This window comes from Cervus canadensis, chromosome 29 (assembly GCF_019320065.1).
Source record: "Cervus canadensis isolate Bull #8, Minnesota chromosome 29, ASM1932006v1, whole genome shotgun sequence".
Taxonomy (NCBI): domain Eukaryota; kingdom Metazoa; phylum Chordata; class Mammalia; order Artiodactyla; family Cervidae; genus Cervus; species Cervus canadensis.
The window spans coordinates 23,169,053-23,195,034 of record NC_057414.1 but is presented as its reverse complement, the minus strand read 5'-3'; the positions used below and the strand labels follow the sequence as shown (position 1 = coordinate 23,195,034).

The following is a 25,982-nucleotide window of genomic DNA, read 5'->3' as shown; positions in this document are numbered from 1 at the left end:
TGGTGACCCACGTTCTGACTGGCACGCACAGTAGGCTTCCAGAGGGATGAAAGAAAAAGCTCTTCCTCCCTACTGCCACCCCTTCGCTGCTCTGTGAGGAAGGCTGGAGGCAAAGGTCTTCTCTGCAAAGTTGCCAGCAGTGATGGAACTCAGCCTCTGGCCGGGTGCAGGCTCTTCTTTCTTCAGGACTTCGCGACTTCCGGCTCCCTTAATAGGTACCCTTAATTCTCTTATCTCCACCTGCCTTCTGGGTTTACTGAAGCATAATGCTAAACCATATTCTTCCTTGGAAGTTACAGTTCGTTCCGGGGAGGTTTTGGGCTCTTAACTTTGAGACTGCAGAGTGAGAATTGGCTCGGATCGTGGGGGCAGGTAGGAGGCAGTGGAAGACAGACAGGGAGCTCCTGACAGCCCAGTTTTGAATGAGCCGTTTTTTTCTTTACTCTGGATGGAAATGCTGCCCTGAGCTTGTGTTGATGCCTCCTTTATCTAACAGCGATTGATTGTTGTTCAGTTTGAAGAGGTTTGCCGCCCATCTCGGACTTAGAACTGGTGCCTGGGTGTATGACGGACAATTTTAGAAAAGCCAGTCAAATCAGGTAAAACTTCAGCCAAGTCATCATTTATCCATCCAGGAAGCTTTGATTTGGTGCCGAAGTCTGCCGAATCTTTTTCAGTTACTTTTCCCCACTTCCTTCAGTCTCTGCTCCCGTCCCCTGGCCTAAGCTTCTTGCACCTGGACTGTTCCATCAGTCAGGTAACTAGACTCCCTGCTTCCAGTCCTGACCCCACCTCTCTGTCCATTCCTCTCACGAGGGCCAGAGTGACCTTTTGAAAACTTAGATCCTTTTGCTCCCTGTTTAAACTTTCCTATGGCTGCCGGTTGAGGGTTGAATAAAATCCGCCCCCCACTATTGTGACTTGTGGGGTCCTGTGTCATTCGCCCCTGCCTGCTTCCTGAAATCACCCCCACGTTACCCTTTTCTATTTGAGAGCAGGCACTAGGGATAATTTGCTGTTCTTCTCATAATTTCCAGCTCTTTCCCACCTCTGGACCTTTGTCTTGGCTGTTCCCTTGCCCAGAATATTCTTTTAATTTTTCCATAGAGACAAGATTTATAGAGCACTGTTTCCATGATTTTACCTTCTGGAATATTAAAAGTATTCATTCCAATGCCTTTCCCCCTTATTTATTTTTCCAAAATTATTTTTTAACTTTTTAAAAAATGTACTTACTTTTAATTGAAGGGTAATTGCTCTACTGTATTGTGTTGGTTTCTGCCACATATCAACATGGGTCAGCCATAGGTATACATATGTCCCCTCCCTCCCACCAGCCTCCCACCTCCCACCCCGCTCGGTTGTCACAGAGCCCTGGTTTGAGTCCCCTGAGCCATGCAGCAAATTCCCATTGGCCTTCTATATTTTGTATGATAGTGTATATGCTTCCATGTTACTCTCTCCATTCATCCCTCTCCTCCTTCCTCCCCCTGCCCATGTCCATAAGTCTGTTCTCTATGTCTCTGTCTCCACTGTAGCCCTGTAATTAGGTTCATCAGGACCATCTTCCTAGGTTCCATGTATACGTGTTAATATACAATATTTGTTTTTCTCTTTCTGACTTACTTCACTCTGTATAATAGGCTCTAGGTTCATCCACCTCATTAGAACTGACTCAAATGTGTTTCTTTTTATTGGCTGAATGATATTCCATTGTATATATATATATACTATGGTTTCTTTATTCACTCATCTCATGATGGACATCTGGGTTACCTCCTTGTCCTAGCTATTGTAAATAGTGCTGCAGTGAACATTGGGGTACATGTGCCTTTTTCAATTTTGTTTTCCTCAGGGTATATGCCTAGGAGTGGGACCGCTGGGTCATATGGTAGTTCTACTCCCAGTTTTTTGAGGAATCTCCATACTGTCTTCCATAGTGACTGTTCCAATTTACATTCCCACCAGCAGTTGCAAAAGGGTTCCCTTTTCTCCACACCCTCTCCAGCATTTATTGTTTGTGGATTTCTTGATGATAGCCATTCTGACTGGTGTGAGGCGATATCTCTATATACTTTTGACTTGCATTTCTCTAATAATAAGCCATGTTGAGCATCTTTTCATGTGTTTATTAGCCATTTGTATGTCTTCTTTGGAGAAATGTCTACTTAGGTCTTTTGCCCACTTGATTGGGTTGTTTGTTTTTCCGGTATGCAGAAAACTGCATGAGCTGCTTGAGCTGCTTGTATATTTTGAAAATTAATCCTTTGTCCGTTGTTTCATTTGCTATTATTTTCTCCCATTCTGAGGGTTGTCTTTTTATCTTGTTTATAGTTTCCTTTGCTGTGCAAAAGCTTTTAAGTTTAATTAGGTCCATTTGTTTGTTTTTATTTCCATCACTGTTCCCTTGCCTAGAATATTCCTGCCTGGCTCTTCACATGATGCTTGCTTCTCCTTTTATTCTCAGAAGTCTGCCACGCTCCCCACCACACTCCATCACAGTGGTGCCCCCTGCAATCACTACCCCTGTCACTCTCTTTCCTTCCCTTGTAACACACCACGTGCACTGACATTATCTTCTTTATTAATGTGTTAACTTATCATCTATCTCACCCAATTTATTAGGTAAGTTTCATGAGTTCAGGGACATATCTGTCTGGTTTTCTGCTGAGTTTCTGATACCTTGCACAATATCTGGCTCAAAGGTGGAAGCCAATTAATATTTGTTAAATGAACAAATGGCCAAACGAATGTGCAAAGTACTTCTCAGGGTCCTCCGAAAAGGAACGTCTGTATGTGGCGTTGTAAGGAGGCTTCCTTTTCACCTCACCTGAGCCAGCCAGCGTTCCTCTTCCCGCTAGCCATCGTTAGGATCCCACATCAAATACACTGCTGTTGTGTGTGTGTGCGTGATCAGTTGCTCAGTTGTGTCCAGCTGTTTGCGACTGTATGAAGTGTAGCCCGCCAGGCTCCTATGTCCATGGGTTTCTCCAGGCAAGAATACTGGAGTGGGTTGCCATGCACTCCTCCAGGGGATCTTTCCGATCCAGGGATCAAACCCATGTCTCTTGCATCTCCTGTATTGGCAGGCAGATTCTTTACACTGAGCCACCTGGGAAGCCCTGTGTACTATTGTTACAAGGGTTACTTTGCATGTGGAGTCTTACACTGCATTTCTCACGTCCTCTCTGAGGTCCTAGTCTTGTGGACAAGCTGTAGCTGGCCAAGAACCCAACCTCGCTGCCTTATGCAGTGAATATGACCTCAGTCCGCCTAAACTGTCACGGGCCAATGTGTTAGTTACAGTGACTATCACAAACATTTTCCCAGAAAACTTTTTCCTTATCAGACGTGTTCTAGGATGTTCTATGTGACATCTCTGCTAAAAATGACCGTGGTAGGCCCACAGGGAATTTAGACTTACCCTGCCCAATTAGTGGTGCGTTACTTCCTTGGCCTTATTCTCAACCTTTACTCCTATGTCCTCTCACAGTGGGTTTTGGGGAACTCTTAAGTGCCAGTAGCATTTCTGTGGGATGGCTAGGGAGAAAATCACCCACCTCCTTTCCCTGTCTTAATAGTGAATCTATATCCTGGGGTTACCTTAGCTTTCAGCCATAGCTCTATGGCTGAGGGAGTCAGCCACAGCCAAGCGTTGCTTTTATTTGGCACCAACTGTATGCCAACACATTGTTTCTTGACTTTTTTAGAAGCCAACTTCTCAGAGGAGAACTGGTGTGTTTGTATCCCACTGAGGGCGTTTGACCCCTTGTGGCCACACCTGCTGCAGTTTCAGGAAGGGGGCCATCCTGTCAGAAGAGGAGAAACCTGTGACCCTGAGTATTGCTTCGGAACCCTTATCTCCCTGTTTACACTGGCTGCAAAGGAGGGGAGGTAGACTGTTCATTCTAGCTTCAGGATCATTTATGTTCATGAATATTCACAAGGTGCCAAAATAAACAAGTATTTTTCAAAAGGGTATATCCAGATACTAACCTTTCCCTCCATTAACATTCATTTCCTAGAATTATTTATTGCAAACCTTTCTCCTCCAACCCTAGGATTATATGTATTGAAAATTGTATTTAGATAAATCAGTTCAACTAAAAACAATCATTGAAGTTAATGATTTCACTTAGTAGGCGTAGCTGCATCTTTCTGTCGTCCTCAGCACCCTGTGGAGTGAAGAGGCCCCTTCAGTGGCTTCCCTTCCCAGGCACAGGAGTGAGGTAAACAGGCTTGAATAACCTGCCCAGGACCACAGTCTGCAAAAGACTGTTGACATTCCTGATGCCATCAGACAGTCTTCCTGGAAGACCAGATTATTTCCAAAACCCTGAGAAGTGGGGCAGAATGTTATGTAAAATGAATTATGAACATTCTCAGAGTCATCTCATATTATCCTGATAAGATCATTTGAAATTCCCCAGAAAATTTATTTGTAAGATTGGATTTAAGTCAATGTCACCCAAGCTTAGTCATTCTGATGCCATCTTTATAGTTTTGCCATATTTGTCTATCACTTGTCTTGCTTATTTACTTACCATCTTCCTTCATGGTGACTACTTAATTTAAAGCAATTTGTTTAAAGAGCAAATGATATATTCCATCTACAAGTACAAAAGCAGAAACATTGGGTGTAATAGAAAGTAATCAGAAAAATAAGTACATGGCTTAAAATAAGAGATTCACCAGTGTGCAGTCTAAAATTTTACAAAACTTACCCCCAGGGGTTCATCTACTGCACTGGTGAAATACAGACTTATAAAGCAAATCTCTTATTGACCAGAGAGAAAGGAAGACAGACCAGGGAAAGAAGGAGGAACTATTAAAGCTCACAGAATGGTCAGAAGACTTTAATCCCTTAGTGCTGAGTTTACCACCTCATAAATGTGAAAATTTGTCTGAGGGACAGGTCTGCTTTTGTCATCCAGATTTACTTTGGGACAAATGTTTGCAGTTATTTCTTTTTCCCAGCATATGATTTTGTATATAGCTGGAGCCCTTCTTGGCTGTGGGCTCTGTTGGGTAATATACACTCTTGTCTGTCAATTCCACAGGATGGAGGCTTTGAGAGGTACTGTGGGAAGGTGCCTACTTAGGCTGAGTCGGCTACAGGGATGAAAATAAATTCGGATCTCTGGACTCATGTAGTGAGTAGCTCCTACAACCAGAGCTAAGCGTTAAATTACATCTAGATCATGTGATAATTACTGAGCTTGGGAAGCTGAAGAGTGAACTGGGGACTTAATAAGTTGGCATCAGTTCAGAAACTAGGAACTGTACTAGGTAACTCAAGCAGGAAGAGATTTAATATAGGGAATTGGTAACATACAAAATTGTTAGGAAGGACAAGAGTTAGGAGGGTGCAATTGGGCTCGTCAAGACCAAACCATCACAACTGTGACTTAAAGTGCTTGTTATATTCTAGAGCTGTTATACTCCACCCTCCTACCTCTGACTCCCATAAAACTGACTACCAGATACGGAAACCTGGAGTCTGACTCCACAATCACTCCCATTTGTTATAATTTGCCTGCCAGCCCCCTCTGCCTCACGCCTGCCTTCCAGACCTCATGCAGGTACAAATCATTGGGCAGAACTTAAATCACAACCAGAACCCCAGCTGCAAGGGAGTCTGAGTGACGCTTTCAAACTCTGCAGTGTGGAGGTGGAAGAGAATGTAGCAGGGGCAGAAATGAATGCCAGTAAGCAACATAACCATGGAAGAGTAAGGCAAGTAACTAACCAGGGTAAAGTGCAAATCCCGGTAACATAGTGACAAGCAGTACCAGCAAGGTCACAAGTAAGAGAGTCCGGTATTGACTTTAACTGGACCTTGCAGAATTCTGGTCAGGGTGTGCAGGCGGATATGGTAGAGAGGTTGTAGATCAAGGAAAGTCAGAGGTGGGGCAGTGCAATGCTCCCAACCTATGTCCTGGCATGAAGGCTTAAAAATCGACAGTATCTTTCTTTCTTGACTGGGCCCTAGGTTCCATGCATTACACTGGATACATTTTACATGGAGTATTTCTGTTTTTCCTTTGTTGTTTTTCTCCTGTTAGCCTCAGAGATCCTTCATAACTCACCATTAGACATTGCACATCTATCAGACAGCTGAGCCCTGATGTTAACCACGTGAGACTGACTCTGAGACCCGCGTGCCTGGTGACAGCCGCACTGCCTCTCTCTGGAGGGAAGGGGGGCTGAAGCAGAGACTGTGGCCAGGTTATCATGAGCCATGAATGCCAGGCTTTGGACTCTGGACTTGATCTTAAATGATAAGTGTGGTCACTAACAGGCAGTTTGGGAGGGAGCCGGATGTGGTGGGGTTGCCCCATGGACCTAGAGGAAGAATGTGGGCTTGATCCGCATGAGAAAAGGCCAGAGGTGGCAGTAGATAAGCTTTTGTTCCTCCAGGTTTTTCCCTTCTTCATCACTAGTTTTGCAAAGAGGGTGAATTCTTTACCTAGCCGCTCCTGCACCCTAGGTGATAGTAGGTTTTCATTTTGGTGGTGAAGCAGATTCCTTCTAAAGAGCGTTTTCCCTTCACTCACTGATAGTTCTGATCTTAGACAATGATTCAGGATCAACATTCCAATACAAGCTGTTCTCTTTCTCTCGTACTTTTTTTTTTCTTAATGCTCTGACAATGACATTGATGATTTGATTTAACTTCCTACCTGAGCTTCTGTGATCATGGTAGTCAGTGGGAGTGGGCCAGCCTCTGTGGAAATGGGCCCTGAGGTGTGACGGTTCTAGTTGAAAGGAGCCAGTGCTTGGACAGTGGATGTATTTTCAGTTCAGAAATACTTGGTTTAAATTCCTGCTCTGCTCCTCTGTTTGGGAGTTATAGGACTTTGGGCCCCTTCAGCTCCCCTGAGCACCGGCCTCCTCTACAGAGTAGGGATACAGTGCAGCCCCTCATCCGGTGGTCAGAAGGACTCAGTGAAGTCATGTGTGTGGTTAGTGTATATATGGCAGGGGTTCTGGAAAGTAGGGCTCACCTTCCCTTTTCTACTTTTTGGGAATGGTGGGAGGTGCTGCTGACCAGCTGTGGTCATGGTGTATACCTGGTCCTAATGACTTAGCCTTCTAGGGTTTTCTCTCCTAGTGGCCCTGGTCTGACCCCCTCCCTCTGGTCCCCAACAGCCTCAGGGTAGACAGACACACATTCCAGACCCTACCCAGGAGAAGGGCCAGTGAGCCAACCCGGGTCACGGTTGCCTCCTGGTGAATAAAAGCCCTCACCGAGCTCTACGGGCTGGAGTTTGAGTTCATCTCACAGCTGCAGTGCTCCCCACCCAGTCCTGAAGACGCGTCTCTGCTTCGCCCTCATAGATGGAGTACACCGCTCCTCAGTCAGCGAAACCCTCTGACGCAAGCCCCTCCACAACTCCCACTTCTCTGCCGGTGCAGGGAAGCTCGAGGCTTTTGCAATTCTCCAAGCATCTGGCCCATCTTATCCAGATGACATTTGGAATTTTAATCTTCTAGTTATGAGTTTTCATAAATCTGGTTTGAAATCTCATTGCCAGTCTCCTCTGCTGTGGGAAAATGGTTTTAGAGAGATATGGGCAGAGGATGGTTCGTGCATGTGTGGGGGTAACTATAAAGTGAAGGGAGCTTCTTGCAAGGAGCTTTGGGGTCCAGAACGCACTGTGTCCTAGCACTGTGTTGGGTGCTTTAAAGGTTATCCTGAAGCTCATTTCACATGATGCCCATTGCACATATAGAAGACAAACTGAGATTCAGATATATTAAGCGACTTGCCTGAGGTTACCGACTGAATGGTAGAAGTAGATTTTCAAGTCTAGGTTTAACTGACTTCAAAGCCTATAGCTTTTCCAGTACCCGTGACTGCCTCCCATTTAACTATGGGTTCCTGGAAGTGAAATCCCCAAATCCATGGATCTGAAGTCCTGGGACTACCCTTGGTGGTGTTCTTTTAATCCCTCCAGCACTCGCTCATCTCCTCCAGACTGGAGAGGTGAGCACAGGCTTGGGCCCCTGAAAGACTTGGCCAAGGTCACACAAGAGCTGGGACTTCCTGTTCGGGCCATGGGGTGAGATTGAACCTCTTGGAAGGGAAATGACATGGATCAACTTGAGCCATTATTGAAGGCCCACCCTGTTGCAAATGGGACAGTCTTATCCTCTTTCTCTTGGTTGATTGGAAACATTCTTATGCTCTTGTGAACTCTCAGAGCGCCTACTGTTACACCTTCAAGAACCTCGGGAATCCTTGGCCCCCCTATTTGGGGAAACCAGAGGAGAACATTTTTATAGGACTTAGTGGTGAGGGGGAGAGTAAAGAGAGAGCCCTCTGGGTTACGTATCTTCACTGAATCCATTCTACAAACACTCCGTGTTCGGTCCCTGTCACCAAAACTGCTAAGCAGCAGCAATCCCAGGTGAGTAGAGCAAATCCTACAAGGGGTCCCAGCGTGGGCAGAAGCTTAGGATTTCGCATCAGTTGCCCTGCCCAGTCTCTGAAGACCAGTCAAGCTAGGTGGCGCGCTGCAGCTGCCCGGACATCTGAACTGGTGTGAGGGACACGGGGAACTGGGCATCCCCTGGAGTTTCAGCAGGTCTGTCTCTTGCCTTTGCCAGGACGCCCAGCATTTGCTTTTTCCTCCTGCAGAGCATCTGAAAACTGTTAAGGGAGCACAGTCCTAGACACACCGGTAGCAGGAAGAGAGCAGGTTGTGGGTGCCTTTCAGACCCTTTCTCTGTCTCCTCCTTGCCTTGTTCCACATATATTGATGAAGGCCCCAGAGCCCTGAGAGACTTGACTTCATGTGGACTCAAGTGTGTGGACGGAGCAGTCAAGAGAAGGCTGGAACACGCTTCTTTTCAGGAAAGTAACTTGATGGAGAAATTGTTTGAACTGCTCGCCCCTGGGTTTCTGCCCAGGACCTCAGACTTGGATAGAAGACTTGGCGGCTTTTCGGAGCACAGGGGAGCCCCTCATCTTGTACTGAATTGACACACTTTGATTGATGCAGAGGTGACACAGGTGATGGTTTTAGAGTGTCCCCACCCCAGCACCCTCGCCTTCACCCTGCTGCTCCTCCGTCCTCCCCACAGCCGGACCCAAGTTCCTCTCGGCCAGAATTGAGTGTGTTGTGCTCGCTGGAGGTTCTGTTCAGACAGTGGTGCCAGGCCCACTTTGGATAAGCCCACCGGGGTTTTGCGGGGTCCTCTGGATGTCCCAGCACTTAGTGGATGGCCCACAGCCTCACAAAAGGAAAGAGAGCTCCAGCTTGCTGCCCCCTCCTAGACACATCTTAGGGATCTTCGCTATTCTTAAATCCCCAGGGTTTGAGAAGCAAGGAATGTCCCCATTTCCTCCATCATATGGAGGATCTATATGATGCTCCAGGGGATCTTCCTGACCCAGGGATCAAACCCATGTCTCCTGCATTGGCAGGCAGATTCTTTAATGACTGAGCCATGAGGGAAGAAGCCCCAGGTTTAACTTTAGGCAAGGCATTCTGCCCTTGACATGGCTAAATCCATAGTCTGTCCATGGGTGTTTCAAAATTCAATTTTACCTCTGAACCATCAGGGAAGCCCAATCTTAACATTAGTGTAGGTTTGTGTGTATGTGCATGCATAGGTAGGTGTATATGTGTATGTATTTTCTTTGGAACTTCTTTGTGCTTCCATTGTACTGTGATTAAAACGTAAGGCTGTGTGGAAGCAGAGTTGGAATCTACAAACACCTGGGATCCCAGCCTGAACTCTAGTCTTGGGTCATTTCTGTAAGCTCGCAGCTGCAAAATATTCCCCCATCCTGGACAAAGCTTGAGGCCAGATGAACGCTGGGATCTTACTTCAGAACCCAAAGTATTCTTTAGTTAGTGTCCAGTACGTTTCTTCATGGAGTTCTTAGGTCTGAGAATTTCAGAAGCACCAGAAAGAACTTTATTTTTTCAGGGAGGCTTTGAGTTTTAACCACTGAAGTAAGCTTCCAGTTTATTTTTCCTTGTCCGATTGCAGTCTCCCAAGTTGCTGACAGTTCGCCTTTGAAATGAGTCGGCTTTGATCAGCGATATGGCAGCCAGACGGATCATCTTTGCTGTCTGTGACTTAGTCCAACCAGTGTGGCAACAGCAGGGTCCCACCCAGCGTGGAGGGTAGAGAAAGGCGGACACAAAGGCGGCTGTGATGAGGGAGCTTGCCCCTGACCCTGGACAGCACCCTGGCCCTTTGCTCCCTGCACCTGTTGGGTCTCCCAGCAAGCAGCTTTCCTGCCAGCCACCCCCTGCTGTGGGGGAGACGGCTCTTGCTCCCACCCTCTCCCTTTGCTGAGACCTTTGCTGAGCCTCCTCCAAGCATCCCTCCAGATTGTTACATGGTAAACAGGTTGTCTTCACCGCCTCCCGCTTTCCTGTTCCTCTTCCCCCTTATGCCTTCCCTCTTCCCAGGTAGGGTGCTGCTGTGGCTGCTCGGAATCTTTGTCTTTCCCAGTAGAGAAAACTGGCTTCAGGCTCCCCTCACGGCAGTATGACGTCAGTAGCCCACATCATGGACCACTGGAAGGATGTGGCCGGGCTGGCGCCCTCTTTGGACGTGAGGACAGAGGGCAGTGAGTCTGTCCAAATGTGAATCCTGACCCCATTCTTTACTTAACTGTATGGCCTTGGGCAAGTTATGTCACCTGTTGAGTTTCAGTTTCTTCAAAATGGACAGAATAATAGTCCCAAACTGTTGCCACTGTGAGGATTTCAGCCTAAGTGCCTGTAAAGCGCATTGTAGAGTGTTATGTCATAGTAGGGCTGAGTAGATGAGAGTTAAGATAATTGCTTTTTTTAAAATAATCATCGTCATCTTTATCCATCGTCACCCTCTGTCTGGAGAACAGCCAAGTGGGGAAGGACTGCAGCTTTGTTCCACAGACTGTTTAGGGGAAGTTGAAACACTTTCATTATATGTAGACTCACAGAAGACTTATTATGCCACCTTCTTTCCTTGAAGGGCTGGAAGGATTCATCTCTGGGCTTCTCCCCCAGCAAGCAAAACCAAAATTGAATTTAACAAAAGGAAGAGCTGTCTAAGGTAGTGTCAAATAGCCTCCTTAGGAGTTGAGAGTTTGGGGAAACTTGGCAGTGACTTGATTCGGGGATTTTTGTATCAAGGCAGAGGGAGATCAGGCAAGAGGGCTTCCAACCCTACGATTGTCTGATTCTGCTTCCAGTTCCGGGAGGCCCTGTGCTGTTTGTGTTTTGAGAAAGGCCACCTAGCACGGAAGATGTCACACTTCCCATGTTTACAGCAACTTGATGGCATTGCTGAGGCCTCCCCTGACCCCCGTGATCTGTAGACTGATTTCTTAAATATATTTCTTAAATATAATAATATCTTTTAAATTAAGGCTATGTCCATGCTTTAATTTTGGTTTGAATGAATGATTTATTCAGGATACTTAACAAAGCAGTTAGGCCTCATTGTGCCAGCCTAGTGTGTGTTCATCCCGGGGAATGCTTTTGTGGGGACAAGAGAGGGTTGGTGGACTGTTGCAGGACTTTTGCACTCCCACACTAATAAGCCTGCTGGGAAGGCCTGGGTTGCACAAATTTAGTACATGTCTTCCTCTGATAGAAGCTAGTAAGCCTGACTGGGGAACACAGACAGAGGTGAGCAGGCCTGTCCTCTCTCGGTTCTAAACAGTCATTTTGATCGCAGCGAATGGCATCCTTTCCACTTCTCTCCAGGTCTGTCATGTCCTTGTACAAAGACAGTTGTGCATTCCAGACTGGGGTTTGTTTTAACCAGCAATACAGATGTTTCTGCTCTGGTGCACGATTTCATTAAAGCTCAGCCAGCGGTTTACTGTGGCAGGAGACTGCCAAGGTTAATATTTCTGCAGTACATTCCCTTCTGTTGGTTCTTGGCACCAGCCAGCTCCCAGGTGGGCATCTATCACAGCTCTGCAGTGGAATCGCGAGTATATCTGTTGAACTCGGATGGAACCGCTGACTTCACATAGTGCCTTATCTTTGCCTCGAGAACCAAGCAGGGGCCCGTGTCCTCTGGTGAGCATTAGCTCACCCCTTCATGCCCCTCCCTAGTTGTAGAGGTCGCCCCAGCAGCTCAGTTTGGGATGGGGGCAGAGGACAAGGGAGCACTTGGCAGTGAGAACAGTGGGAGCATAGCTTTCTGATGAGGACGGATGTGGATCCAAATCCCATTCAGCTCAGGTGAGCCACTTACACCTCAGTGTCTGTGTCCTTCTGTGCACCAGGGGTAGTAATCCCTGCCTCAGAAGATGCAGCGAGGACTCACTGAGGTGCTGCCTATAATTAGCTGAGAGGAAGCAGAGCACCCTGGCTTCCCAGATGGCGCATGGTAAAGAACCCGCCTGCCAATGCAGGAGACTCAGGAGACGCAGGTTCAATCCCTGGGTTGGGAAGATCCCCTGGAGGAGGAAATGGCAACCCACTCCAGTATCCTTGCCAGGAAGATCCCATGGACCCAGGAACCTAGTGGACTCGGTCCATGGGGTCACAAAAAATCGGACACAGCTGAGCACACACACAGAGTGCCCTGGCTCAGGAAAGTGCCCGATGTGAGCAAAAGCTGCCCGATGACTACTTGGGAACACCCTAGTGGTGGAGGACCACAGGCCCAGGAAGCCCAGAGTGCTTCTCCTGGCTTTGGCAATGGAGAAAGTGTATACAGCAGAACCGGTTCTTCTGCCTGCAGGCACCAAGGAGCCAAGTTAAAAATAATAGCAGCCCAACTGGTTTGGCATGTGTTTCCTCTGCCTCTCCCCATCTGTGGCTGGTGGAATTGGGAAATGGTCAAACAAGCATGGGCCTCGTCTAGGAACATTTGGCAAAGGTCAGGAGAACTTGGAGGAGGGGACGGGGGGATGAAGTGCGAGACAAGGGTGAGATGTTTTAATGTCATCTGTGGCCAGGTGCTTAATGACTTTCACTGTTGATGTTCTGAGTTCAGGTCTGCTGGTCGGGTCTGAGGGGAGGAGCCAGACATGCACTTCGGGGTGATGTGGGCTGGTGGATTTCTTCACCTCTCTGCTGCTTTGTAGGGTCATCTGGTAGAAAGTTTGTAATGGTCATCCTAGCTTTGTAAGACTCTAGTGAAGAAGGGATTGTCGAAAAAACACTTATTTTTAATTACGGTTTCAGCCAACTTATGTCTAATTGTCTAGGATTCTTTTTTTATCAGTGTTGTGCAAACCATCTCTCTCACACCTCAGCGCAGTGGCCATTGAGATTCCTAAGCCTGAGTCTTGCAAGATATCCAGGTGCTTTGTGAGTCATCAAAAAATGACAGTCTTGTTTATTCCATTTGAAATGCAAGGTAGATTTTATGCCCATCTTGAGGTAATCAATTGATGCTTTTGAACTGTGGTGTTGGAGAAGACTCTTGAGAGTCCCTTGGACTGCAAGGAGATCCAACCAGTCCATGCTAAAGGAAATCAGTCCTGAATATTTATTGGAAGGACTGATGCTGAAGCTGAAACTCCAATACTTTGGCCACCTGATGTGAAGAACTGACTCATTGGAAAAAAGACCCTGATGCTGGGAAGGATTGAGGACGGGAGGAGAAGGGGATGACAGAGGATGAGATGGTTTGATGGCATCATTGACTCAATGGACGTGAGTTTGAGTAAACTCCAGGAGTTAGTGATGGAGGGAGTGAGTGAGGGAGGCCTGGCATGCTTCAGTCAATGGGGTCGTAAAGAGTCGGACATGACTGAGTGTCTGAACTGAACTGAGGTAGTCAATTACCAGTGGTCAAATCTGTGAACAGTAGTCAAGAAGGGAAGCACTTCCTTAATCAGAATATTGTGTTAATCAGGACATTCCATTTCTTGGCAAATGACTGAGTGACAAATGACATTGTGGACAAATGGCCATCATGTTCCCTCCCGTTCATGTTCTTCATCCATCAGTTCCATTTTTCCTTCTGTCCTTTCATCCATCCACTCATCTATCCAACAAAAACTTATTGGCACTCAACATGCAAGAAAATATGGAGATAAAAATCATAACTCCTGCCCTCAGAGACCTTCAAATGTAAAATAGGAGTCAAGACCCTTAAGAACCTAGATGGAAAGCCTAGGGAAAATTTTTAGGGGGATGAGTGGTATTTGAACCAACTGTTCTTTGAGAAATGCACAGGATTCCAATGTGTGAAGCCTGTGCATTCCTGCTGCAGGACCAAGGACCCAGAGGCTGGAAAGAGGTGGTTCTCTATAAGAAATTGCCAGTGGTGGCACTGGGCTAAAGTCAAGGGGGAAGACTGGAAAATCAGGAGCAGAGGCTTAAGTAACAGTCCTTAAAAGTCAAATTCAGACTTTGAGAGTTGACTCTGTAGGCACTAGAGAGGGTTTTCAATGGCAGGTGTGGTCAAGGGCAAACTTTCTGGCCCTCCTTGAACATGCTGATAGATTTCAAGAGGGCTTCCACTTTTTAACAGGTGCTGGCTGAGAGATGGTGGGGGGCGGGGGGGCAAGTCTCACGAAGGGTCGTGGCTGATTTAGCAGCTCCAGGCTTACGTAGCATCACCCACTATTCCTCCTCTCATGGCTGCTGCTTTCTTTCCAAACCTCTCCTTCCTTTTCAGTTTTTCTCACTCTTATGGATAATTTCCCACTGTGTTCAGACGTTCCTGTAAGACCTGCTCTCCAGCCTCACCTCTCAGTCCTCTAGGAATTTGGGAGTTCGGAGAAGGGGTTTCAGCCTCCATGACCTCTTCTATCTTTGGAATCTGTCCCTTGGCTATAAATAAGGCTGTTGCTTAGTGCCAGTATTGATGGTATTTGCAGCTGTCCTCTGGGAGACGGACTCAGACGAATAACCCATTTTCAAGAGGACATGGCCATTAGGTGACAGCTATTTATGGTTCCTATTGACTAGACCCAAACCTGAACTGTTGCTGGCATTAAAATTTCACGTGCCAGGAACCGCCTTTCCTTATCTGGTTGTCTCTGTCCATTTATCTGAAACATCTAACTGTGTTTAGCTAGATTCTTCAGAAAGAGGAGCTGCAGAATGTTGAGGGAGTTCTGTGTTCTGGTGGGTGTGACTTTCCCCAGGGGACCTCTCATTCCCCAGCAGCCCTCTAAACTGGGGTGTTCGCACCTCCATTTCACAGAAGAGAACCCTGAGTGTCTCAAGGTAAATTGCTTGCCCAGAGCCACCAGGTCAGTCGGTAAGCGACAGAGCCAGAATTCAAACCGACTTCTGCCTGGCTTCAAAGCCTGGATAATTTCCATGAAGCCATGCGTGTCTGATTTCTGAACTGGGAGTGTCACTCCGGAGGGTTTTATTTATTTATTTTGTCCCCTGATAGTTCAGTCGCTTGGAGTTAAGTACTTGATTGAACATGCGAATTTTAAAAGCATGTCCATGCTGAATTTGCCTGGGTAGTCACAGCGTTCCATCTTCATGGAGTTTCTTTCCCACACCCTTAGATGAAAATAAACAAGGCCCTAAAATGTCAGGCGAGATTCCTTCTGGCTTTATAACCTAGTGTGTTCTGTAGATGGCTGAATTCTCCAGTGAACTTCTCATTGGAAAAAATTCCTTTCCTGAATGCTGTTTCTCCATCAAAGGGATATTACATGGTTTGTGATAACTCTTTCTTCGTGGCCGTGACATTGAAGTGCTGTGGAGGAAATGGTCCTGCCCCAGTCACTTCTGGTGTCATCACATCTTCTTCATCCCAAGTACCTGTACATCTTTACTCTTAACATTGAAAGATGATCAGGCCTGGGACCAGGGGAGAAGAACATCTTGATTGCTATAACATATTAATGGCGACTCTTAGAAGGAGGAAGGTATAGTGGTTAAGTACCTGGCCTAGATAGCATATTAAAAAGCAGAGACATTACTTTGCCAACAAAGGTTCGTATGGTCAAGGCTATGGTTTTTCCAGTGGTCATGTATGGATGTGAGAGTTGGACTGTGAAGAAAGCCGAGCACTGAAAAATTGATGCTTTTGAACTGTGGTGTTGGAGAAGACTCTTGAGAGTCCCTTGGACTGCTAGGAAATCCAACCAGTCCATCCTAAAGGAGATCAGTCCTGGGTGTTCATTGGAAGGACTGATGCTGAAGCTGAAACTCCAATACTTTGGCCTCCTCATGCGAAGAGTTGACTCACTGGGAGAAGACCCTGATGCTGGGAGGGATTGGGGGGCAGGAGGAGAAGGGGACGACAGAGGATGAGATGGCTGGATGGCATCACCGATTCGATGGACATGAGTTTGAGTAAACTCCGGGAGTTTGTGATGGACAGGGAGGCCTGGCATGCTGCGGTTCATGGGGTCGCAAAGAGTCGGACACAACTGAGCAACTGAACTGACTGACTGACTGACCTGGTCTTTGAAAGTGGAAGACCTAAGTTGAGTTTCAGCCTTGCTTCTTGTTAACTGCTGAACCTTAAGCAAATAACATCTCTGTATCTCTGTTCTCTGATATTTAAAGTGAAGATTCATTTCTGGGAAGAGGATGGAGAATTGATTTTCATATCTTTTCTTTTTTCTGGCAACAGTGAATTCTATTTGCATCATTTGGAATAAACTTAATTAGCTAAACTTAGTTAGCAGAGGGCATTCTGTCCTTGAAAAAGCCTTTCAGGCTTTATCAAAGAAAAGTGTAGTTGTTTATCTGTGGGGTTAGAAGTTAGGATGCCTCAGTGGGTAAAAAATCTGCCTGCAATACAGGAGATATAGGAGACTTGGGTTCAATCCCTAGGTTGGGAAGATCCCCTGGAAGAGGAAATGGCAACCCAATCCAGTATTGTTGCCTCAAAAATCCCATGGACCGAGGAGCCTGGTGGGCTGCAGTCCATGGGATAACAAAGAGTTGGACACAACTGAGCGATCAAGCACACAGAAATTAGGATAAGGGTTGAGGGTGGTTAGTAACAGAGGGAAAAGGAAGGAGCTTCAGGGACCCATCATCTGTTGTGATTCTTATTCTGGGGATAGCCTTAAAGCATCTTCATCTTGTAAAAATGTGTTCCAGAGCTTAAAACTTGCTTTGATTGCTTTTCTGCATATGTTATATATGACAATATATTTTTAAAAATAGAAGTCAGTAACCCCAGGCTCCCAGTCCTTCTCTCCCCTACCTCCCTCATATTGTTTTTGTATGCTACCACTTGCTAATATTTTGAGATGAGAAAAAGCAGTGTTAGAAACCTTCTTTTGTGGGACATACTTAATAACCATGTTGCCCTACTCACTGAATAATGCAGATTTTCTGAATATTAAGAAGTAACTTGGGTGTTGATGAAATGCTCTTCTATCTTCCTTTCAGAGGTAATCTGTATGTAAAGCATGATCTGGTAGTTCTCAGTCCTGCCAGGGCATCAGAACTCTCTAGAGAACTTTGAAAAGAAAGGCAGGTGTTTGGATCATTCAAACCTACTGAATCACTCTTTGGAGGTGGGACATGGGCATCTGTGTCTTTTTAAAAACTCCCCAGGAGACTCTGCACCACTCATGTAACCAGCATATTGGATAAATATCATGTGTGGATTGTGGACAAAGCCTGTGAGTTTCTTTTTTTTTTTTCCCTTCCATGGGATGAAGACTGTCATAGCCCGTGACCATTCTGTTCATTTTTACAGACAGTCCTGTGGTCAAATAATTTGCAAAGATAGTCTCAAATGAGAAATTAGAATACCCCATCTAATATTTTTTAATGTATTTATTTTTAACTGGAGGATAGTTGATTTACAATATTGTGTTTATTTCTGCCATACATCAACATGAATCAGTCATAGGTATACATATGTCCCCTCCCTCTTGGGCCTCCCTCCCACCCCATCCCACCTCTCTAGGTTGTCATAGAGCACTGGGTTTGAACTCCCTGCATCATACAGCCAATTCTCACTGTCTATTTTACACATGATAATGTGTGTGTTTCCATGCCATTTCCTCCATTTGTCCACCACTCATTCCCCGCCTTTGTGTCCACAAGCCTATTCTCTATGTCTGTGTCTCCATTGCTACCCTGCAAATAGGTTCGTCAGTACCATCTTTCTAGATTCCATATATATACATTAATATACCATATTTGTTTTTCTCTTTCTGACTTACTTCATGCTGTATAGTAGGCTCTAGGTTCATTGACCTCATTGGAACTGACTCAAATGTGTTCCTTTTTATGGCTGAGTAATATTCCATTGTATATATGTACCACAACTTCTTTATCCCAATATTAATCAAAGCCTGAACTTGATTCAGGCCCTTGCAGAGGAAGAGTGAAAGCAGTCCACCCTCCTCCACCCCTCGGGAGCTAGGCAGAGAAGAAACGTCCTTACTCCATGGGTCCTTTGGTCCTTTCTGAGCTCACTTCCTGCTCTTGAAAGCTGTGTTTTTCTTTTGTGGAGCACTTCAAGGGCCATTACGTAGGACCCCAGATGAACACTTCTGTGTGCTTCCTCCAAAAAAACACCAAATCCCTTGTCCCAGCAGTGGGTGAACATGATAAGTGTTAACTGCTCAGTAATATTCTACGCTTTGAAACCCCATGGACTCTCTGTGGAATTCTCCAGGCAAGAATACTGGAGTGCATTGCCATTTCCTTCTCTAGAGGATCTTCCCAACCCAGGGATTGAACCCAGGTCTCCTGAATTGTAGGCAGCCGCTTTACCATCTGAGCCACCAGGGAAGCCCCTTGTCATGCCAAGCAACCTGCATAGTAGCCTGTGGAATGGGCTGTCAGATCTCACAGGCTCTGTTTTGAGACCTTGAATAAGTGTGTTGGCCTCTCCGAACTGCAGGTGCCTCATGAATTGCTCGCTCAGATCGTGAGGATTAAATGACAAATGCCTGTCAAGGCCTCAGTGCCTGACGTACAGGAAGTGCTCCCTGGTGCCCGTTCTCCAGTTTAGTGCCGCTGAAACTCCGTCCATCTCGGCTGCCCTGTTTAAAGCTTCATTTGCTGATGGGCAGCCAGCTGGTGGGGGGCTCTGTCACTGCTGCTTCTTGGAGAAGCACTTCTCTGGCTCAGCCAATTCCTTGTCTAGAAGCTTCCAGGGATGGTCCCATTAAGAACTGCTCACAAAAACAGGGTCACCAGAGCTAACAGAATTAAGCAAGTTATCAGGCGGTAGAAAATGCAGTTAGATTTGCATCTGTGAAGCAGATGGCCAGCACAACATGATTGAATTAGTTGTATTATGTTGGGGGAAATTAATTTGTCACTTTATTTTTTTTTCTTTTGTTTTTTTAAAAAAAGAGAGAGATGTGATTTTGTTATCTCTGGCAGAAGTGATTTGTAGAAAGAGTTTATCCTTTAATGGAAAACATGGGATCTGCAGTAGGACCTTGAAAAACCCTTGTCTTATAATTGTTAGTTGGTACAATTATGTAGAATGTAGTCCAGAAAAACAGAAATGCTGCCACCTACTGCTGGTGAAAGCTGGCTTATGTTTCCAATCATAGGAAGGATGGTCCCCCCCCCCCTTAAAAATCTCAAATCATGGGGCCACTGTGAATTAAATGCACTTTGAAGACGTTTTTTACTTACTGAAGATCTTAGGATATGGTGTATTCTAATTTACGCTGTTTATTACAATGTCTCACATCATATTTTGATCTGGTAAACTTGAGAGAACCTCAGGCATTTTGATTCCTCCTTTTAAAGGTGAGAAAGAATCAAATGCAGAATCTTTTTTTAAGAACAAATGGGATCTTTTGAGTTGGGGCCCAGGGTTGTTAACTGGGAAATTCCCAACACATTCTTTGGGCACAAATAGCTCTTTCATGGCCCTTTTGAAAGGATCAAAGCAAAACCTGGAGTTTCGAATGGCCCCCCTTTTTTTGTTAAGTCCTTTTGTCCTTAAGAGTTACTAATGAGCATTCTAGGAAATTCACCCTTGCAGAAAGTTTCTTGTATATGATATGGAGAGTATAGACTTTATATACATGGCATACATCTATACATGTATAGTGTGTGAGTGTGTATAAATTATGTTTCTGAAATTTTGTGATTCTAAGTGTAACTTTGTGGTTTAGTCGCTAAGTAGCCTGTTATGCTCCTTTATCCATGGGATTCTCCAGGCAAGAATACTGGAGTGGGTTGCCATTTCCTTCTCCAGGGGATCTTCCTCATCCAGGGATCAAGCCCAGGTCTCCTACACTGCAGGCAGATTCTTTACCGACTGAGTTAGGAGGGAAGAAGCCCCAGGTTTAACTTTAGGCAACGTATTCTGCCCTTGACATGGCTAAATCCATAGTCTATCCATGGGTGTTTCAAAGTTCAGTTTTCAAACCTGGCTGCATACTATAGTCAGTTGTGGAGCCTTGTATTTTATCTTCTTACATAAACTTTTAAAGTAGATTTTAATTTTCAGAAAAGCTGGGAAGATAGTATGGCAACTTGCCATATACTCCACACCCAGTTTCTCCTGCTGTTAACAATATATCACTATAGTACATTTGCCGCAATTAATGAACCAATATTAAAACACTATCACTAACTAAAGTCTGTATTTTATTCAGATTTCTCAAAATTATTATTATTATTATTTTTTTAATTTGATGTCCTTTATCTGTTTCAGGACCCCATCCAGAACACCTTATTACATTTAGTTGCCATGTCTCCTTAGGCTTTTCTTGGCTGTGACACTTGCTCAAACTTTCCTTGTTTTGGGTGACCCTGACAGTTTTGAGGAGTACTGGTGAAATACTTTGTAAAGGGGCCCCTCCCAGTTGAGATCATTCTGATGCTTTTCTCATGATGAGACCCAGACTGTGGGTTTTGGGGAGAAAGACCACAGAGGTCAAGCGCCACCCTCACCACCCTGAGTCAGGGTACCTGCTGTCCACAGGACTCACGGGTGTAGATGTTGACCTTGATCACCCTTCTGGATTGGTCTTTGTCAGGTTTTCCAGAAAGTTACTCTTCCCCACCCTTTCCATATTATTCTCTTTGTGCAGCCCACACTTAAAAGGAGTGGCAGTTCCTGTTGCACCCCCTTGAGAACAGAATATTGACATAAATTATTTGTAATTCTCTTTGCAGGGGAGATTTTTCTCTTCTCTCCATTCATTCATTTATTTATCCAGTCTTTTATTTCTCAGGCTTCCCTGGTGCCTCAGATGGTAAAGAATCTGCCTGCAATGTGAGGGGCCTGAGTTCAATCCCTGGGTCTAGAAGATCCCCTGGAGAAGGGAATGGCTACCCACTCCAGTATCCTTGCCTGGAAAATTCCATGGACACACGCGTGTGGACTCATGTATATTTGTTTATTATTTTGTGTTTTAATCCAATACTCCCTTACTCTTGTTGGTCAGTTGTTCCATCACTGGCCATTAGGTGCTTTCCTTTAGCTTCCGAGTCCTGGTGACAAACCCCATCCGTGTGTTTCTGGTGCAGGGGCCTATCCTTCCTTTCTGGCACTATAATATCCTCCATGCCTACCTTGAATATTTTCTATTGCATTCCAAGATAATCAGCCATTTCTCCAAGGAACCCTGGCTCCTTATATTGTAGGTAAACGGTATTAGAAACCAAGATATGGACACTGTATGTGCTTGTTGCTATTGGGATATCGTTGGTTTTAGATCCTGTAGAAAGAAGGAAATAAATGTGTGCCTACTAACCCATGTGTCTTTAGATACCGTATCTAAGTTAAGATAAACATTAGTTTATAACAACATATTACTGATATATAGGTGAGTATGCAGTTGTATTTTTTTAATTGAAATTAATTTATTTATTTTAATTGGAGGCTAATTACTTTACAGTATTGTAGTGGTTTTGCCATACATTGACATAAATCAGCCATGGGTGGACATGTGTCCCCCATCCTGAATCCCCCTCCCACCTCCCTCCCCATCCCATCCTTCATGGTCATCCCAGTGCACCAGCCCTGAGCACCCTGTCTCATGCATCGAACCTGGGCTTGCGATCTCTTTCACTTATGATAATATACATGTTTCAATGCTGTTCTCTCAAATCATCCCACCCTCGCCTTCTCTCACAGAGTCCAAAAGACTTCTTTACATCTGTGTCTCTTTTGCTGTCTCGCATACAGGGTCATCATTACCATCTTTCTAAATTCCATATATATGCGTTAGTATACTGTATTGGTGTTTTTCTTTCTGACTTACTTCACTCTGTAAAATAGGCTCCAGTTTCATCCACCTTATTAGAACTGAATGAAATATACTTTTTTAATGGCTGAGTAATATTCCATTGTGTATATGTGCCACAGTTTTTTTATCCATTCGTCTGCCAGTGGACATCTCGGTTGCTTCCATGTCCTGGCTATTGTAAACAGATGCAGTTGTACTGAAACTCTAAACTGTTACTTAGTTTATAAACTAAAAATAGTTTATAATTTATATAGAGCTTCCAATTCAAATCAATTACCGCATGGATCATTTTAGCCTTCCTCCCTTGCTTATCTGAAACCTCCCACTTCAGCAGTGAGAAATCCTTGTGAAACTTATTAAACACACCTGTGCCTGGGCCCCGTGCCCTGAGGTTGATTTAGATGCCTACCTGGGAGCCAGGCATCTGTATTTTAATAAACTGTAGACAGGTCGAATTTTTCCATTATAGGCTCATGTGCCATGCACTCATCTTTATAGCATTTGCCACAAGTACCCTCTGAATCTTTTTATTTTTAGTTGACATCTTTATTTGATTAATGCCTGTCACTCCCTCAAGACAAGCTCCAATGTCCGTTTTGATCGTCACTCTATCCCCAGTGTGTGTGTATATATATAATACATTATATATATATATGTATATATATATATATAAGTGATGCGTTAAGTCACTTCAGTCACGTCCAACTCTTTCCGACCCTATGGAGTGTAGCCTGCTAGATTCCTCTGTCCGTGGGTTTCTCCAGGCAAGAGTACTATAGTGGGTCTTTGATAAATATTTGTTGAATGAATAAAATTACATACAGCATGATTGAGGAGGGAGGAGAAAAAGAAGTGATTTATTGAACCCTTCCTACATGCCAAATGCCTTTCTAGGTGCTTTAGAAATATAGTTCAGTTTGGAGACTTGAAGTGGGTCTGACTGAATCGGAACCACGCCCTTTCTGTCGAGGAATCCCTGCCGTAGGAAGTGCCTCGGCTCCTGCTTTGCTTGTCTCTGGAGCTCCCATTGGCCTGCATGCAGCTGTGTGGGTGGCCCGGGAGGAGGCCAGAGGGGGGGAAAGGCAGCACCCATTTAGAGCCTCACCAGTTCTCCATTAGGAAATTGACTCCTATTTGGTTTGGGGAGGGGGTGTTTTTTCCTGCCTTTTCATGCTTACAATGAAGGTGACATTGATTTACAATTCAGTGGGTTGAAGCAGGGAAGGGAGACTTCCATGGGTGGAAAAGATCAATTAAATGATTATCCCAGCTGCCACACACTAATGCCTTTCTTACTGAAATTTAGAATCCAGGAAGCAGAAGGCCGCCGCATTTAGCCTTTTACAGGAAATCTAATTGCCAACTTTGTGATGCCAAGGTTTATTAAATTGGGAAGAGTTGATCTTAGCAGCTGGCATTTCAGGCATTACGGAAAGCTTCCCACTGGCCACCTGGAATTCTAAATGACTTCCTCTATTTCTTTTTAAGTGCTTTCACTGAAGTTTTAGGAATTTAACACTTTTGTGATTTATATCTTTCTGTTATTTGGGGGTGGGGGTGTTCCAGGGTGCTGGGGCTTAAAACTCAGCAAGAAGTCAAAAATAGTGAATTCCTACTATGCGCTAGGCACTGGGCTGGTGGCTGGGGATTCCAGCCAGGGGCAAAACCACCGATTTCTGTCTTTTTAGAGTTCTCCACCTGGAATGCTCATCCTCTAGATCAGTGGGTCCCAAACCACAGTTGCATGAGAATCACCTGGAGAGCTTGTTCAAGTCCAGACCGCTGGGGCCCAACCTCAGCATCTCTGACTCAGGCGGCCTGGAGTGGGCCCTGAGAAGCTGCATTTCTGACAGGTTCCCAGGTGTTGCTGATACTGCTGGTCTGGGACAACTGCTGCCCTGAGTCTTTGCAGGATAGCTGCCGTTTTGCCGTTAGGTCTTTATTTCAACGTCTGTTCCTTAGAGAGGCCATTCCTGAGTTCCCGGCTGTCTCGTCACTCCATCTGTCACCATTTGGTCTCTATTGCATTTTATTTTTTCTGGCTGCGCCTTGAGGCTTGCTGGATCTTAGTTCTCAGACCAGAGATTGAACCCATGCCCCTAGCAATGGAAATACAAAGTCCTCCCCACTGGACTCTCAGGGAATTCCCATCGCTGTGTTTTCTTTATAGCATTCTTTATAGCGTTGTTCTCTGATATCAACTTGCTGATTAGTTTATTGTCGTGTGTCTCTCCCAGTTCTTGTCCTCGGTAGAATAAAGCCCCATAGAGCATTCTTACTGCTGCCTCCTCCCAACCTAGAGGGGTACCGCTGCAGAGTATGTGCTCAGTACGTACTTGAATGAAGTAATTATCCAATATAAGCATAGTGAGTCTTCGGAAAGGGGGGTATAGGACACCATGGGAGTATAACAGGTAGCCCCTCAGGCAGGGAGACATTGCACTGCGTCCTACACAGAGCAGTTTCTGGGCATGGCCTTAATGTCTGCTTCAGACACTGCACGCCAACATTTTGCTGCAAAGTTGTAGGCTGTGGGGTCAGGTGGAAGACTGGTAGGCCACTCTAGGTTTGCTTATTTTTCCGTAGCTTTTCTACGGTCCTGTCCCCATTGAAAACAGGTGATCTGAAGAGCAGATCAGGATTGAGTCTAGCAGGCAGTCTGAGCACAGAAGGTTTGGTGAGTTCCCAGGTCTCAATTGCTGAACTTAGCAGGAAGTGAGCCGTGCCTGAAAAACTTCTAGGGACCTTCCACCTGAAGCCTCTGCTTGTTGAAATCTGGAATCCGGGGGCCCTGCACGTGCCCAATAGCCTTTTCAAAACCTCTGCAAAATTGAATGAAGGCTCACACTTTTCCTTTGCAGGAGCAAGACCTCTGGGTAGAAACATGCAGATTTTGGTCCATCAGCCTTTTAGAAGAGATGGAAAGGCAGGCACACTTGTGCCTCCTTTGACAAAAACAATGTCAGCGAGAAGACAATACACCTGAGGGTACCACGCAACTAATGGTTTAGATAAAGGTTTTCGAAACCCCTCTGCAAAAGCTGAAGCATCAGGCTTCTTCCCTTGTGCTGCCCAGGTCAAGTGAAGTTCTCAGCCCTCGGCCTTTGCCAGACCTGAGTGAGAGGGGAGCGAGTCTCCGGGTTTGTGTGTCTGGGGCAGCAAAAGGAACTGTGATCTCTTTCCCTTGAGTGTGTCATGAAAATTGAAGCACATTTTGATAACTTTGGAGGGCAAAGTGCATGCGGTGGGGGAACTGGAGAGGGGAGAATGGCCGCAGGATGGGGCTGAGGGCCAGCGGGCGGCCCAGAGCGTTGGGGTAACACAAGTGGCCGCTATTCAGGAGGTGGCCTGTGTAAGAAAATCTGACCACAGCAGGAGCGTGACTTCAGCTAAAATTAACCTTCGAGGCTTCACGTGCCTCCGCAGTGCTTTGAACTAGACACCCTGGGCGGGCGCAGGCCCTGGACTGCAGGGACTGCGGGCTGTGGGTCGAGCCATGCCTATAAGCATCAGCTTGTGGGTTCCTGCCCGGGGCCAGAGTCGGGAGTCCTGCGACCATTATAAAGTGGTAAGCACCAGGAGGACCACTGGCAGGGGCCCTGGGGAGAGGTGATGAAGTCTGTTTGGATCTGGGCTTGTGTTTAGAGACAGTTCTAGTTTATTTTTTGTGCCAGTTGGGACCAGGAGGCTTTCATCTGCAGCTTTGCTGAGCTAACCGCTACCTTGTTGTCACCTTTTGCTTCCTGTGTCCTCACAGGGTGAGAACCCAGGGGTCTATTTTTAGAGCAGGTGGGGAAGAATCTGTCTAGAAGTTGTTGAAGGCCTGAAAAAGATACAATTGCCTAAACCAAAGGCAACAGTCAGGGGGTTGGCGGGGGCGGGGGGCGGG

General features: G+C 45.7%; 1 protein-coding gene across 13 annotated transcripts in view; it reads left to right on the top strand.

Moving 5' to 3' along the window:
- Positions 1-25,982, top strand: part of NAV2 (neuron navigator 2) — an 874,724-nt gene that overhangs the window by 545,523 nt on the left and 303,219 nt on the right. The window contains exon 1 of one of the 13 annotated variants that reach the window (XM_043451129.1): positions 25,549-25,661. The exons of the other annotated variants lie outside the window; for them this stretch is intronic. Coding sequence (XP_043307064.1) covers positions 25,590-25,661 — 72 coding nt within the window. The 5' untranslated portion in view covers positions 25,549-25,589. Of the gene's footprint in view, positions 1-25,548; positions 25,662-25,982 lie in introns of those variants that run through there. 13 annotated transcript variants of the gene reach the window in all.